At 41.4% G+C, this 17646-nt stretch overlaps 1 protein-coding gene across 1 annotated transcript in view; it reads right to left on the reverse strand.

Annotated features, from left to right (window-relative positions):
- DDX46 (DEAD-box helicase 46) overlaps window positions 1-13006 on the reverse strand; it is a 70657-nt gene extending 57651 nt beyond the window's left edge. The window contains exons 1-4 of the mRNA XM_044227310.1: window positions 12819-13006; window positions 9280-9468; window positions 6503-6646; window positions 248-344 (exon numbers count right to left, since the gene is read on the reverse strand). Coding sequence (XP_044083245.1) covers window positions 248-344; window positions 6503-6646; window positions 9280-9468; window positions 12819-12835 — 447 coding nt within the window. The 5' untranslated portion in view covers window positions 12836-13006. The remainder of the gene's footprint in view (window positions 1-247; window positions 345-6502; window positions 6647-9279; window positions 9469-12818) is intronic.
- Window positions 13007-17646: the final 4640 nt, after the last annotated feature.

Consider the following 17646-nt stretch of genomic DNA (forward strand, 5'->3'; position numbering starts at 1 on the left):
AGAAATAAAGTCCTTAAAAATAAATTAATAAAATAAAAATAAAATATATAGAGGACCTAGCTGGCTCAGTCAGTACAGCATGGGGCCCTGGATCTCAGGGTCGTGAGCTCAAGCCCCATGTTGGATATGGAGTCTACTTAAAAAGAAACAAATATAATTAAATATATAGCAATAAAAATCCCCAACAGTTTGTGATCACAGAAACAAATATGATAATATAATACAATTATTTAGTTAGTAAACATACACCAGCATCTTTTTCTTTTTCATCTTCCTTGTCATCTTTGTCTTTTTTCTTCTCTTTAGAACTTTCCCCACTCTCTGTTTTCTCTTTGGACCTAGACCTATGAAAAAAGAAAAGAAGAAACATCATTTATTTGTTCTTGGAAACATTCACATCTAAAATACATTTAAAGGGGGCGCCTGGGTGGCTCAGTCAGCTAAGTGTCTAACTCTGACTTTGGCTCAGGTTGTGATCTCAGAGTCATGGGATCGAGCCCCACCTCAGGCTCTGTGCTGAGCGTGGAGGCTGCTTAAGATTCTTTCTCTCGGAGCGCCTGGGTGGCTCAGTGGGTTAAGCCCCTGCCTTCAGCTCAGGTCATGATCCCAGCATCCTGGGATCGAGTCCTGCATCGGGCTCTCTGCTCAGCAGGGGGCCTGCATCCCTCTCTCTCTCTCTGTCTGCCTCTCTGCCTACTTGTGATCTCTCTCTCTCTGTGTCAAATAAATAAATAAAATCTTAAAAAAAAAAAAAAAAAGATTCTTTCTCTCTGTCCCTTCCCACGCACCCCACTCACAAGGGCTCGTTCTCTCTCTCTCTCAAAAATAAAATAAATAAATAAAATAAAGTAAAATAAAGACTTACATTTTACTTTTTGGTTAAGAAATTTCCAAAAGTCAACTTAACTTTTATACTAAACACCTTGGAAATATGACAAATATTAAATCCTTTAACATTAATTACAAATATTAAACAATTGGCAATCTAGCCAAGAAAAAGTAGACATATCATATAAAAATGAAAAAAATTTAAATAGGAGAGAAATCTACCAAAACATTAACATTCTCCAAGATAATGTTTAATTAACTCATTTAAAAATTAATAATGTTTAAGGGGCCTGGGTTGCTCAGTCAGTTAAGCATCTGCCTTTGGCTCAGGTTATGATCACAGCCGCCAGGGATTAAGTCCTACATCTGACTCCTTGATCAGCACAAAGTCTGCTTCTCCCTCTCGCTCTCCCTATACACTCTCCCTCTCTCTCTCAAATAAGTAAAATCGTAAAAAAATTTTTAAAAAATTAAAAAGTAAAAAATAACATTTAAAACCCCAACAGGCCTTGCATTTCACCCCTATGTTTGGTATCTTTTAAGTAAAAAAAATTTCTTGGGCCGCCTCGCTGGCTCAGTTGGTTAAGCATCTGCCTTCGGATCAGGTCATGATCTCAGCGTCCTGGGATCGAGGCCCGAATCGGGGTCCCTGCTCAGTGGAGAGTCTGCATCTACCTCTCCCCTGTACCCCTCCCCTTGGTCATGATCGTTTGCTCTCTCTTTCAAGTTGGGAAAATAAAAGCCTTAAAAAAAATACTTAATTTGAATGCAATCAATTCAGTCTTCTTTTTCCCATTTTAAAGAAACTGGTGCTTTTTAAACCTTCCAGATTTGATGAAGATATCCAAAGGTAAAGAATATTTTCTCTAGGGGCACCTGGGTGGCTCAGTGGGTTAAAGCCTCTGCCTTCAGCTCAGGTCATGATCTCAGGGTCCTGGGATCGAGTCCCACATCAGGCTCTCTGCTCAGCAGGGAGCCTGCTTCCTCTTCTCTCTCTCTGCCTGCCTCTCTGCCTACTTGTGATCTCTGTCTGTCAAATAAATAAAACCTTTAAAAAAATCGGGACGCCTGGGTGGCTCAGTTGGTTGGACAACTGCCTTCGGCTCAGGTCATGATCCCGGAGTCCCGGGATCGAGTCCCGCATTGGGCTCTCAGCTCCACGGGAGTCTGCTTCTCTCTGACCTCCTCGCTCATGCTCTCTCTCACTGTCTCTCTCTCAAATAAATAAATAAAATCTTTAAAAAAAAAAAATTATTAAAAAAATATTTTCTCTACTATAAACTTCTAAAAAGTTTACAATTATGCCATCGATTTGGTCTTTTATCTGTTTTTATGTACAGAATGATGTATGTCGTCCTATTTCATTATATGGTAGCAAATGACCCTAGTAGCACTTATTTTTTTTTTTTTTTTGATGCAGGCTCCACACTAAGCTTGAACTCACAATCCTGAGATCAAGACCTGAGCTGATCAAGATTCTGATGTTTGGGGTGCCTGGGTGGCTCAGAACCTTAAGCCTCTGCCTTTGGCTCAGGTCATGGTCTCGGGGTTCTGGGATCGAGCCCTGCATTGGGCTCTCTGCTCAGCAGATAGCCTGCTTCCCCTTTTCCCTCTGCCTACTTGTACTCTCTCTCTGTCAAATAAAAAAAAAGTGTCTGACTAAAAGTCTAACCGATAGCCACCCAGGCAACTCAAGTAACCCAAGTACTACTTACTGAAAGAACTTTCCCCCACTAATTACACTGTCACCACTGTCATTTGTTAAGTGACCATATACGTGGGATCTTCTTCTGGGCTCTTTACGTGGTTCCACTGATTTGTCTCTACATCAAAACCACACTTAATTTGGACAACTTTATGACAAGTTTCAATATCTGGTAAAGCAAGCCCTCCTATCTTGTTCTTTAAGACAGTTTATGCCCTTGCATTTCTAATTTTACAATCAGTTTGTGAAATACTTTTCTATATGCTAGGCATTTTTAACATGAATATGTTTTGAAGTTAATAAAATGCTTTTCTCCAAATCTACTTAGATAACCATGACTTTTCTCCTTGAATCTTATTAATATAAAGAATTAAACTGACTGATTTTACTCTCTTCTTTATTTTTTTTTTTTGAAGATTTTGTTTATTTATTTGCAAGAGAAAGAGCATGAAACAGGGGAGAGTCAGAGAGAGAAGACGACTCCCCATTGAGCAGGGAGCCCCATGCAGGACTCAATCCTGGGACTCCAGGATCACGACCTGAGCTGAAGACAGTCACTTAACCAACTGAGACACCCAAGCATCCTCTCTCTTTTTTTTTTTTAGAAGATTTTATTTATTCATTTGAGAGAGAGCACAAGCAGGGGGAGGAGCAGAGGGAGAAAGAAGCAGATCCTCTTGCTAAGCAGGGAGCCTGCCATGGGGCTCAAATCCCAGGACCCTAGGATCATGACTTGGGCTAAAGGTAGACACTCAATTGACTGAGTTACCCAGGTGCCCCTACACAGACTGATTTTCTTATGTTAAACCAACCTTCCATTCCTGGAATAAATCCACATAGTTCATAATTATTTTCTTTACATGTTTTTTGATTCAGTATAATAGTCTTTATGTTTAGATTAAATAAAGCCTATAGTTATCTTTTCTCATACTGTCCTTTTCAGGTTTTAATATTTATGTTCTTCTCAATACATAACATGAATTAAGAAATGTTTTTTCAGGGCGCCTGAGTGGCTCAGTGGGTTAAAGCCTCTGCCTTCAGCTCAGGTCATGACCTCAGGGTCCTGGGTTGGAGCCCCGCATCGGGCTCTCTGCTCAAGCAGGGAGCCTGCTCCCTCCACTCTCTCTCTCTCTGCCTGCCTCTCTGCCTGCTTGTGATCTCTGTCAAATAAATAAATAAAAATCTTAAAAAAAAAAAAAAGAAATGTTTTTTCATTAAATCTCTATTCATCAAAAGTATCGTAACAGAGTAAAAAGACAAACCATAGTGTAAAAGAATATATGTGCCATTTATATAAACGACAATCAACAACCAGCAAGCTATTTAAAAAAACAACAAAACCTCCTACAAGTCAATTTTTAAAGAAACAACTCAACAGAAAAATAAGCAAAAGATTTTAACATATTTCAGAAAAGAAGAAATCCAAATGACCAAAGAACATATGAAGTTCAACCTCACTGGTCATGACAAATACAAATGAAAGCCACAACAATACTAGTATGTCTAACCAATTAACAAAACTTAATAGGACTGACTACCAAATACTGGGAAGAGTATGGAGCAACACAACGATACTGCTCATCGGAATACAATCAGCATAATTCCTCTGAAAAGCATTTGGAATTATTCAATAAAAATGAAGCTACACTGGGGTGGCTGGGTTGCTCAGTTAGTTGACTGAGCCGACTCTTGACTTCAGCTCAGGTCAAGATCTCAGGTTTGTGGGCGCCTGGGTGGCTCAGTGGGTTAAGCTGCTGCCTTCAGCTCAGGTCATGATCTCAGGGTCCTGGGATCGAGGCCCACATCGGGCTCTCTGCTCAGCAGGGAGCCTGCTTCCTCCTCTCTCTCTGCCTGCCTCTCTGCCTGCTTGTGATCTCGCTCTGTCAAATTAATAAATAAAATCTTTAAAAAAAAAAAGATCTCAGGTTTGTGATCACACCATGCTGGGCTCCACACTCACCAGGGCATCTAATGCAGATTCTCTCTCTCTGCCCACCCACTACTCGCATGCCTTGCACTCACTCTCTCCCTCAAATAAACAAATCTTTTAAAAAAACAATAAAGCTATGTTTATTCTATAACCATATAATTTCACTCCTAGATACACACCCTGGTGAAACTCAAGCACATGTATACTAAGACACATACATAAAAATGCTCAAAATATGGGGCGCCTGGGTGGCTCAGTGGGTTAAAGCCGCTGCCTTCAGCTCGGGTCGTGATCCCAGGGTCCTGGGATCGAGCCCCACATTGGGCTCTCTGCTCAGCAGGGAGCCTGCTTCTTCCTCTCTCTCTGCCTGCCTCTCTGCCTACTTGTGATCTCTGCCTGTCAAATAAATAAATAAAATCTTAAAAAAAAAAAAAATGCTCAAAATACCCTAAAAGTCAAAAGAACCCAAATACTCACCTCAGTAGAACAGATAAATAGTGGTATACTTCTACCACCAAATAGTATTCAGGAGTGAAAATGAACTACTGTTATAAGCAATATGGATGACTCTCAAACAATTATCAACAAAGATACAAAAGAATATGGAACTCATTCAAGTAAAGTTAGAAAACATAAATCTTAACTATTATTTTTCCAGATGTGAACACAAGTGTAAAACTCTAAAGAAAGACAAAGAAATTACAAGTACAAACGTCAGGAGTGGTTTTATCTAGGGCAGTAGAGAGCTGGAATTATAGGACATGGAGGGCTTCTAGAGATACTGATATGTTTTATTTCTTTTCTTTTTCTTTTTTTTTAGGTTTTATTTATTTATTTGTCAGAGAGAGAGCACAAACAGGAGCAACAGCAGGCAGAGCAGGCAAAGGGAGAAGCAGGCTCCCACTGAGTAAGGAGCCTGATGCTGAACTTGATCCCAGGACCCTGGAATCATGACCTGAGCCAAATGCAGACATTTAACTAACTGAGCCACCCAGGCGTCCTAATATGTTCTATTTCTTATCCTTGGTGGTGGTTACATGGATATTGCTTTATAATTATTTAATAAACTGCATGTTTACATTTCATTCACTTTTCCAAATTTATATTTTACTTTTAACTCAAAATAATCCCAATGGGCATTACTACACCAACCTTGGTAAAATAAAAGTAAAATTTATAAAATAAAATTAATGACATGAGGAAAACACTCATGAATAATATGAGTAATATACAGAAAATACAAATTCATATATCAACTATGTCACCACTTCAGAAACAGCCAAAGAACAAATCATTGGAAAGAGAAATATGAAGAGTAAACATGTTATGTCTAATAGATATACCTTGAAATTGAAGGGTACTGGCATCCTAAGGAAACATGTACATTTAACACAAGCAAAGTTCATACCTATCCTGAAGAGCAATTCAGCAATTCACATCATGAGTTAAAAAGTTATCTGCCAACCAGTGTCAGAAATGCTAAGAACATCATTTCAAAGGAAAAAAAGAGTTCCCAAAAAGATGTTTATACAATATATTCCTGACCATTAACAATAGGTATCAAATAAGAGAACAGTGTATTATGAATGTTAAAACTAACCGAATCTACTATTTCCAACTGAATTACAAGCCTCATAAACTATTAAAATTTTTAAAAAAATTTTAAGATAAAAATAAATAAAATAGGGATGCCTAGGTGGCTCAGTCCGTTAGGCTGCTGCCTTCAGCTCAGGTCATGATCCCAGGGTCCTGGGATCAAGTCCCGCATCGGGCTCCTTGCTTGGCAGTGAGCCTGCCTCTCTCTCCACCTCTGCCTGCCACTCTACCTGCTCATGCACTCTCTCGCATGCTCTCTCTCTCTCTGACAAATAAATAAACAAATAAAATCCTTAAATAAATTAATTTAATTTAATTTAATTCAACCAGTAGTTGATGGTAGAGCTAGTCAGTAATTATTTATAAAGATTTCTTTTAAAAAAGGAAGGAAAAGGGAAGAGTCAGTTCCCAAACTGCATGATACAGTCCAATGATAACATTACCTATTCTCAGCTTTCTTGCTTTTATTGCCAGGACTGGAGGATCTGGATCGCCGGCCTCGGCTTCTACTCCTTGAACGTCTCCTGTCTCGACTTCGAGATCTTCTTCGGTCTCGACTTCTGTCTCTCTCTCTACTTCTGGAACGCCTGAAAGGAAGACACTTTTCATTCATTCTATGACCAAGTAGTATTACTTTCAGATAACGGTTCTGTACTGTGTTGAAAGAAGGTTAACTATTACTAATATTAAAGGCTGAGATTTCAAACAATCATCAAAGCAGATAAAAAAGGAACAAGTAAAGTCAATTCTTAGAAGTGGTTAAAAAAAAGTGAGGATACTAATTCCAAAATGATATTTGTTGGAAAAAACCCCAGCAAATCTGTGATAATAAATGTCCTTCTAAAATCTACGGTCTAGGGGCGCCTGGGTGGCTCAGTGGGTTAAGCTGCTGCCTTCAGCTCAGGTCATGATCTCAGAGTCCTGGGATCAAGTCCCGCATTGGGCTCTCTGCTCAGCAGGGAGCCTGCTTCCTCCTCTCTCTCTGCCTGCCTCTCTGCCTACTTGTGATCCCTGTCAAATAAATAAACAAAATCTTTAAAAAAAAATAAAAATAAAAAATAAAATAAAATCTACGGTCTATAGTAGAAAAATCTAAATTTCAAAGCCAAAACTTAAGTATAAGGATGGGTACAATGGGGCTAGAAGAACACAGATAATGAAGACTAGGAGATAATTTCCATTCTAGAGCTGACGGTGACATGACATAGGGCAGATCAACTCTCTGCATCACAGTTTCCCCATCTATATAATATGGAGGCTCCACTTAGATAATCTCAAAATCCTTCTTGCTCTAAAACCTTGTGATTCTACTTTCACTCCTAAAAGCCAAAGACCAAATCTTAAAAAATCAATTTCACTTAATACATACTTGAATGGGGGCGCCTGGGTGGCTCAGTGGGTTAAGCCTCTGCCTACAGCTTGGGTCATGATCTCGGGGTCCTGAAATCAAGCCCCACTGATCCAGCTCAGTGGGAAGCCTGCTCCCCCCATCTCTCTCTGCCTGCCTCTCTGCCTACTTGTGATCTCTGTCAAATAAATAAATAAAATCTTAAAAAAAAAAAAATACATGCTTGAATGAATTATATGAAACTGTTCCTGGGACCACATAATATGAAACTAAGTCAACACTATCCACTTTTTCATAGATGAGTATTCTCCTTGAGCACCAAGTAATACTTCCGCAATTTCTTCTTCCAATGTTTGCGAAAGGGTTTTTTCTGTGATCAGTTCACAGCACCTGTACAGCCTTGTCTTCTTTCCTATTATAATAAGAAACTTATCAAATAACTTTTTGGTGTGGGGAAGATTATTTTTATTTACAATGTTTTCCACCTCTACAAAGGTTACATACAGCTGCTTGTCTGGTGCCAAGGAATGTGTAAGCAAGTAAAAGTAAAATAAAAATTAGGAGATCCTTTTATTCAAAATAGTTTTTTTTAAAAGAGTGTCAAAAAGGGACACTTGACTAGCTCAGTTGGTAGAGTATGCAACTCTTTTTTTTTTTTTTAAGGTTTTATTTATTTATTTGACAGAGAGAAATCACAAGTAGGCAGAGAGGCAGGCAGAGAGAGAGAGGGAAGCAGGCTCCCTGCTGAGCAGAGAGCCCAATGCAGGACTCGATCCCAGGACTCCTGAGATCATGACCTGAGCTGAAGGCAGCAGCTTAATCCACTGAGCCACCCAGGCGCCCCGAGTATGCAACTCTTGATCTTAAAGTTGTAAGTTCAAGCCCCAAGTTGCATGCGAGATTAATTAAAAATAAAATGTTTTAAGTAAATAAATAAATAAATAGAATCCTCTTTAGAAATTAAAAAAAGGGGAGTTGAGAGGGTCCCTGATTGGCTCAGTCAGTAGGGCACACAATTCTTGATCTCAGGGTTTTAAGTTTGAGCCCCACACTGTAGAGAGATTACTTAAAAATAAAAAGCTTTAGGGGCGCCTGGGTGGCTCAGTGGGTTAAAGTCTCTGCCTTCGGCTCAGGTCATGACCCCAGGGTCCTGGGATCGAGCCGGCATTGGGCTCTCTGCTCAGCAGGGAGCCTGCTTCCTCCTTTCTCTCTGCCTGCCTCTCTGCCTACTTGTGATCTGTCAAATAAATAAATAAAATCTTTAAAAAAAAAAAAAGCTTTAAAAAAATACCTTTTTTTTTTTTAAAGTGTCAAACACCAAGCAGGGCTTGCAGATGGCTCTGCCCTTTTCCTTCTCCTGCTGGCTTTAGTGGCTGGTCTGAACATAGTTGTCAGCTCTCTTGGGACAGAATTAGAACAGAACAATCTTTTTTTTTTTTAAGATTTTATTTATTTATTTATTTGTCAGAGAGAGAGAGAGAGAGAGAGCGCGCGAGAGAGAGAACGTGAGCAAGAGCAAGCACAGGCAGGCAGAATGGAAGGCAGAGTCAGAGGGAGAAGCAGGCTCCCTGCGGAGCAAGGAGCCCGATATGGGACTCGATCCCAGGACACTGGGATCATGACCTGAGGCGAAGGCAGCTGCTTAACCAACCGAGCCACCCAGGCGTCCCAGAACAGAACAATCTTAATGACATATTACCTTTGAGACTCTTTGCTCCAGGCAAAGCACCTCTGGACCTGATCAAATGAGCTGGGGTCAAAGCAGAGTGCCCACCAAAGACCATTAAATTTCAGTCCAAGTCATACTTTTGAACAAGCCCAATTTAGCTGAGAAGACCCAATTTATCATGAGTCTTTAGGAGACTGTCTTACCTCAGGCGCTTCCGGTCTCTTGACCGAGATCTTCTTTTATCTCTGCTACGAGACCTCTCTCTCCTTCTATCTCTATCTCTGCTTCTAGACCGTCTATCATCTCCACGTTTACTTCTTTTGTCTGAGGGTGAGCGACTTCTAGAACGACTTCCAGAGCGCCCCCTTGATGCTGATCGCTTCCGATAGTGGCTAGAAGATGAAGTTCAAGATTAAGTTTAGCAAACACAGGTAACTTCTATTATATTTTAATTAATCACATTTTCCTAAAAGATCTCAGCAAATTAAACACTGAAAGGCCTTTTTGTTCATCAGCTCTTAAAATTAGGGGGAAGTAATGACTCCTGCAGCTACAGTCCACATAGACAGGGAAAAACTATCTTGAAATGGAAGCAAGGACAGTAAAAAGAACGGACCAAACTTGCCTCAAGCAACTTGCATTCTGGTAAAGGAAGAAATGACTGACAAGTAAAGAAATAAATACACAATGCATCACGTGGTACTACAGAGAGAAACTGATCAGAGTAAATGAAAGAGGAAGGGTGGCAGGTAGGAGGTTTGCTATTTTAAACTAGGTGATGAGAAAAACTTACTAATAAACAAACACTTCAGAGGTCTGAAGAAAATCAAAGGAACCATGTAGATACAAGGGGGAGAAACTTTACAGGCAACAGGCACCACAAGTGCAAAGTCGTTGAGGAAGAAGCTTGACTGGTGTATCTAAGGAACAGCTAGGAAGGCAGATGCGGCTAGGTCTAAATGACCAAGTACCATGAGATGAGATCAGCAATACAGTAGGGCAGGAAAACATGGAGAGCTCTGTAGAGCCTTACAGGCCATTCTAAGGACTTTTTCTTTCACTCTGAGTAAGTTGAGAAGTTACTAGAGGATTCTAAGTAGAGCAGCAGTGTTACCCCACTAATATTTTTATTTATTTTTTACTTACTTTTTCCCTCACTAATATTTTTAAAGCATTAGTCTGGCTGCTGAGGGGAAAACAAACTGAAGAAAGGCAAATGCAGAAGCAGGGAAAAGAGGTAGAATGTAATAGCAATCATCCAAGTAAGAGAATGGTGGATGGGATGAGAATATCAAGTTTAGAGTTTCTAGGAAGTATCAAAATCTAGGTATTTTGAAACTAGAAAGGACTGATTTAAGGATTAACTCGATGCCAAGTGTGACAGCAAGGCAGAAGCCATGGGTGTCTCTGAGATACACGGCTGGACCTAGTAGAAAGATGAAGTTGCCATTTACTAAGATGGGAAGCCTGAGGAAGAATCATATGTGGGGTGGGGGGAATCAGGATATTAGGCATTCACATGGAGATGTATGTAGGTAGTTGAAATATCAGTCTAGAATTCATGAAGGGCTCCACAGCCATCAGTGTACAAAGGCTACTTAAAGCAACAAACGTGGATAAGATGGCTAGGGAATGAGTGCCCCTCATTATCCAAGCACCTGAAACTCAATGTGTAGAAACCCAAACTCAATACCTTTGCCTCTCCAAACCATTTATTACCACACCTTCCAGTCAGTAGTCTCAAAATATGTTATCTTTAATACTTCTCTCTTTCTACACAACCAGTAAAACACCAAGTATTACCAATTCCATCTCTGTAATTCTCTTCATATTATATCAGCACCTCAGAGTTCCCACTGTCACTACTCCACATCAGAGCTATCTAGTTAGGGCATTTTAGAAGACTCCTGGTCTTCTTGTTTCTATTCTGTTCCCTGAAATCTGTTTCACTTGTTGCTTCAGTGGTAATCTTTGTAAAGCAGAGTTCTGACCATATTATATAAACATACCCAAACATTTCTTGGGCAAAATCTTCAAAGGCTCTCAAATTCTTAGCTTCAAGATTTTATTTATCTATTTTATTTATTTATTTATTTATTTGTTTGTTTGTTTATTTGAGAGATAGAGAAAGTACCAACAGGGGGAACAGCAGAGGGAGATGGAGAAGCAGGCTCCCCACTGAACAGAGAACCTGATGCAGGGCTCAGTCCCAGGACACTAGGATCATGACCTGAGCCGAAGACAGATGCTTAACAGCTTGAGCCACTGAAGGGCCCCTCAAATTCTTTAAATCTACAATCCACCGACATTCTGGACGCAACTCCCTTTTAGAACCTACCTCCTACCACTTATCGTCAACCCTTCATGACACCTAGATATGTAGGCAAACTGAGCTCTTTATTTATTTCTCGAACACCTTGCTCCATCCTATTTCTGAGCCTTCCATAAGTTCCTGAACCAACCTAGAGCACAAGCCATGCAGGCAGGGGAAAAGGCTAAAGAGCTGGAAGAAGCTTCCTTGTGAAGGGTCCTGAAGGATGTGCTAAACAGTCTGACTTTATCTTTGGATGAAAGAGAGGAATGACATAATCTTTATTTCAGAAGTGTCACTGTGGCTGCAGTGTGAGGAACCTATTAGGAGTACAAAGATCACAGGAAGATAATCAATTTGAGGCAAGTGTAGCAGTCTGAACACTAAATGATTAGGGCCTGGATTAAGTCAGAGAGCAGAAATGGAGACGGGGTGTAGAATCTTACTGGGTTTAGACAGTACAAGAGAAAAATTAATCAAATAAACTCTCTTTTCCAGGTTTCTGCTTTGGGTAGCCAGATGAATAGCAATTTAAAAGACCTGCACAAGAATTCTCTGTAAATATACAACCATTCTTTATCTTTATCCATGTGATGGTACTCAGTTTATGGATTTGCTAAATTTCATCTAGTTCTACCCTTAAGCTTTGTCCATTTCCCTAAACATTAACTGTATCTCAATAAACTACTATTACTTATTATTTATAACCCAGATAAAAAGATCTTTCATTCACTGCTAAATACAAAGCAAATATTCATCTTTAAGATAATAACCTCAAGGTCCCAAACCCCGTTTAACAATCTAAAGTTTTGAAGAGGTATCAGAATTCTAATAAGACCTCCCAATCCAGGTGTTAAAAGTACAGAAAATACATAACAAAGAAATATGATATCTACCGGAGAAATAAATCTCCATGCAACAAGTATTTATTGCAGCCCACTAAAAGCCTAGTCACGTTCAATGTTGTATATGATGTAAAAATATTTATCCTCCAGCTCTTTTAAACTGATTTGGGAAAATACAAGACACGCATAAGGTACTAAAAATAGACAGCAACAAGCGGCAGGGAAAGGGGGCAAACGCGAACGGGTAAGAAATTCAACGGGGATCACTACTGACGGAGGGATCACGGAGGGCTTCGTGGAAATGGCGGGATGTGGTGCCCAATCACTGACCTCCTGGAGCGGTGGTCCCGCTCCAAGGGCTGCAACGGGCGATGGCAGTGTAGGGAACCCTACGAGCGTCACCGGCCCACGTACAGTCACTCCCTCGGCCAAGGTCTCCCTGCCCCCCGGGTGGCCGCGGGGAGCGCTGGCCGCACGTGGGGACGCACCGGTTCAGGCCTGGTCCCGCTGCCACCTCAACTCCCGCCTCTTTCCCCCAGTCCCAGGAAGCCGCCCGCCCGCTCGCCCTCTAGGCGCGCCGCCTCACCGTGACTCCCGGCCCATGCTGCCGGCCGCGGGAAAAGCAGCGCCCTTCGGGACAACGCGCAGAACAGCACAAAGGAGGAGGTCACGTCGCCCTCAGCTAGCCAGGCGAAGAGCAGCACTACGAAGGAGCAGCTGCAGCTACATCGGCGGCGGCCATCGAAGAGCGGCCAACGAAAACAGGACGTGCTGGCGCCCGCGGCAAAGAGAAGGAGAAAGCGGGCGGAAGCTGCTCTCTCCACAGCGCTCCCTCTCGGCTGGAGGCCGCACAGCGCCTGCCGCGCCGAAAGACGCGACCTGGGCGGGGTTTTCCCTGCGGTGCATGAAATTCTGCGTTTTAGTGCAGTGGAGAAAGGCGCCTCGGCTTTGCGGGCCCTAAGAAGTTCTTTCTTCGGCGCCTGGGGGGCTCGGTTGGTTAAGCGTCTGCCTTCAGCTCAGGTCATGATGCCAGGGTCCTGGAATCAAGCCCTGCAGGGAGCTTGCTTCTCCCTCTCCCCAACCTCCTGCATATGTGTTCCCTCTTTTGCTGTGTCTCTGTCAAATAAATAAAATACTTTTTAAAAATTATAAAAAAAAAAAAAAAAAAAGAAGAAGAAGAAGGTCTTTCCTGCAAGGGACATTGAGGCACCATATGCATTCCCACCCCTTAACCTGAGCTCAGTGATGCTACCAACATCATTCACTCTCATTCCTTTATATGTATATGTGTGGGGCATGTCTTACATTCCAGGAGCTTACAAGTTAGTGGGGTATATAGACATAAGTAAAAACACAAGCAAGTGTAATACAAAAGAGATTACAGCATAGGAGAGGAGTTCAGAAAGGTTCCCTGAGCATGTGACCTTTGAGGTGAGATGTGAAGACTGAGTAGGAGTTAAGAGGGTGGAGAAAAGGAAAAGCTAAAAATATATTCCTAAGATTATAGTGTTTCTCAACATGGCATAAGCTTGGACACTGTAAAAAAAAAAAAAAAAAAAAACCATGATAGGAGGGTGCCTGGGTGGCTCAGTCGGTTAAGTGTCTGCCTTTGGCTCAGATCATGATCCGAGGATCCTAGGATTGAATCCAACCCAGGTCCGGCTCTCCCCTCAGTTGGGAGTCAATTTCTCCCTCTGACCCTCCTCCCTCTTTCTCTCTCTCTCTCTCAAATAAAGGTTTTATGTGTTTAAAAAAAAAAAAATTTTATGTGTTTATCTGTGGGAGAGTGAGAAAGGAGAGGGAGGAGGGTCAGAGGAGCAGCAGACACCCAGTTGAACAGGGAACCCCATGTGGGACTGGATGCCAGGACTCCAGGATCATGACCCCAGTGAAGGCAGTCACTTAACCAACTAGCCACCCAGGACCCAAAAAATAAAGTCTTAAAAAAAATTAAAAATACATGATGGGGTGCCTGGGTGGCTCAGATGGTTAAGCATCTGCCTCAGGCTCAGGTCAAGATCCCAGGGTCCTGGAATCCAGTCCCTGCTCAGCTGGGAGCCTGCTTCTCCCTCTCCCACCCCCCTTGCTTGTGCCTTCTCTGCCAAATAAATAAAATCTCTCTCTCTCTCTCTTTCTCTCACTATACATACATACACACACACACACACACACACATACATGATGGGATATCTGGCTGGCTCAGTCTATAGAACATGCAGTTCTTGATCTTGGGGTTGTGAGTTCAAGTCCCAGGTCAGGTGTAGAGATTACGTAAAAATGAAATCTTAAAAAATATACATAAATGGATCTATGTGTTCTATACTGATATTCTGATTTACTTGGTCTGGAGTGCTTCCTGTGCACTGGGAATTTTTAAGCTTCTTGGGCAATTTTGAAATTATACTTAAGGTGAGAATGATTCACCTAGGAGAACACACTGAATTGTTAAGTATTGTTTTGACACAAAGCTATAATGAAGACAGAAGCTCTCATAGTTAACATTTGTCTGTACTATTTTACATTCTTCTACCTAAGAAAGAAAAGTTCCAGATTGTGATTGTGGTGGTTGATGCATTTATGTATACATTCTGGATGTACACATTTATCAAAACTCAATGAACTGTAAACTTTAGATTGGCACATTTTACTGCATATAAATTTGACCTCAAAACACTTGATTAAAAAAAGAAGAAACCGGGGCGCCTGGGTGGCTCAGTGGGTTACAGCCTCTGCCTTCAGCTCGGGTCATGATCCCAGAGTCCTGGGATCGAGCCCCACATCGGGCTCTCTGCTCCGGGGAGAGTCTGTTTCCTCCTCTCTCTCTCTCTGCCTGCCTCTCTGCCTACTTGTGATCTCTCTCTGTCAAATAAATAAATAAAATCTTTAAAAAAAGAAGAAGAAGAAGAAGAAGAAACCTAGTTATGACTCCATGACAAACTTTTGCTCTTCCTCTGTGCCTTCCTGTCCATTGGTGACAACAGTACAGTCTGTCCCCAGGGTAAAAGAGGCCTGGGCTGATACCTGACAGAATGGACAGGAAGTATCAGTCATTCTACATCACTTCTATGTGGACTAAAGGTAACAAGTATTGGTTTCAATCTAAGAGAAATAGGAAACCACTAGTGACTTAAACATGGAGACACTGAGAAGTGGTCAGATTCTGGATATATTCCACAGGTAGCTCTCCAAACACTAAGTTAGATGTGAACTGTCGTCATTATGCCTCCCAACAGGCTTTAAACAGAGCTGCTGTGGGGGTGTGGTGATCTTGTGGAGAAGAGCATGGAAGCAGGAAATTTGATAGGGGATGTAGAGAAAATCAGTAGATCTGGTGTAGTGATGTGATGTTTGAGCTGCCTACTAGATATCCAGGAGATAATGGCCATATAGGAGACACATGAATCTGGGGTTCAAGGGAGAAATAGAACTTGTCTGAGGGGGCTTGGGTCATGATCCCAGGATGCTGGGATTGAGTCAGGTTCCCTCTTTGTGGGGAGCCTACTTTTCCCTCTCTTCCTCATTCATGCTCTCTCTCACTCTGTCAAATAAAAAAATAAAATCTTTAAAAAAAAAAAAAAAGAACTTGTCTGAGAGGGGTCAAAAACATTTTATGGAATGTTTAAGAACGCAGTATTTGAAGTCATGAAATTGGATGAGGCCAAGCAAAACTTAATGTTACAGCAGGAACAGATTTTTTTAAATCCCGTACTTGAATTTCTTTTCTTTTCTTTTTTTTTTTTTTAAATATTTAATTTATTTATTTGACAGAGAGAAATCACAAGTAGATGGAGAGGCAGGCAGAGAGAGAGGAGGAAGCAGGCTCCCTGCTGAGCAGAGAGCCCGATGCGGGACTCGATCCCAGGACTCTGAGATCATGACCTGAGCCGAAGGCAGCGGCTTAACCCACTGAGCCACCCAGGCGCCCCCGTACTTGAATTTCTTGATTTCAATTGAGAAAATGGAGACTCTGGAAACAAATACAAACTTAATCCTAGGTCACTAATCTTTTCGGAATCTAAACCGGAACCAGAACCCATGCATCTGATAGCCAGGCCAGAGCTGTTTTCAAGATGTTCATTTCTAACTCCCACTTAAAAAAAAAAAAAAAAAGATTTGCGAGAGAGAGACAGTGAGAGAGCAGAGGGAGGAGCAAAAGGAGGAGGGAGACTCTCAAGCAGACTCCCCCACTGAGCATGGAACCCTACCTGGAGCTGGATCTCATAACCTTGAGATCATGACCAGAGTAGAAAACAAAGAGTCAGATACTTAACCAACTGAGCCACCCAGGTGCCCCCTAGAACTACTTCCCTTTAAGAGAACACATTCATGTGACAATCCTGAAAGGCTTTTTATCTTCACAACAAGTTTATGTAAAATTTGGAGCAATTCTATGTCCCAGAAAAACTGTTTTTAACGATTAGGGCAGATAAAAGAAGTAATTATAGTCCAGTATGTCTCCGACACATCACTTTTAACAAAATGCCCTGACTTCCAAAGCAGATTTTGATTCTAATTAACCCAGTTCCCTCTCATAACCCTCTTGCTGTTTTTAGTACCAATGGTGATACATGCACATCCATTTATACAACTAATCAGCCTAAAAAGCTACTAGTCAAAGATGTCACTTTTCAGTCTAGTTTTAACCCATGAATATTTCAAGTCCTTGAAATTTCTAAGTAAAAGTTTATTCCCCAAACTGAGAAACTCCCATTTCTGTGCATTATTATTAAACATACTTTAATTATTAGAAAGATGCCAATTGGCTAAATTTTAAAAAAAGGCGGCACCAAGAGACACAGATATATTATAGCTATCTCTTCTGACAAGATTCGATACAACTATTAAGGCTTCCCATGTGTCAACTGGCTAAATGAGGCCTTTTTGTTCTTTTTAAAGAAACAAAAGGAGGGGCACCTGGGTGACTCAGTGGGTTAAGCCTCTGCCTTCAGCTCAGGTCATGATCTCAGGGTTCTGGGATTGAGTCCCGCATCCGGCTGCCAGCACAGCGCGGAGCCTGCTCCTCCCCCGCCCCCGTACCCTCCCCCCTCCCGCCCCGCCCGCCTCTCTGTCTGCTTGTGATCTCTTTCGGTTGAATAAATAAAGAAAAATCTTGGAAAAAAAAAGAACAAAAAAAAGAAAGAAATGAAAAGAAAAAAGAGAAGAAACAAAAGAAATAAATATGTGCAACAGAAGACCACTAGTGTCCTCCCAGGAATTGAGAAGGGAAATGACATTCAAGGGTGCTTTCTAATCCTCTAGATACTAGATTCATTAGGGAGTCAGGACAATCCCTAAATGTGTATTTATCATCTTACCTAAGTCAGAGGAATACACTTAATTGTACTTATTCTCTATTATTGCGGTTCAAAGTAAAATAACAAAAATAAAGACTTTGGGGGCACCTGGGTGGCTCA

The sequence above is a fragment of the Neovison vison genome, chromosome 1 (genome assembly GCF_020171115.1).
Source record: "Neovison vison isolate M4711 chromosome 1, ASM_NN_V1, whole genome shotgun sequence".
NCBI classification, from domain to species: Eukaryota; Metazoa; Chordata; class Mammalia; order Carnivora; family Mustelidae; genus Neogale; species Neogale vison.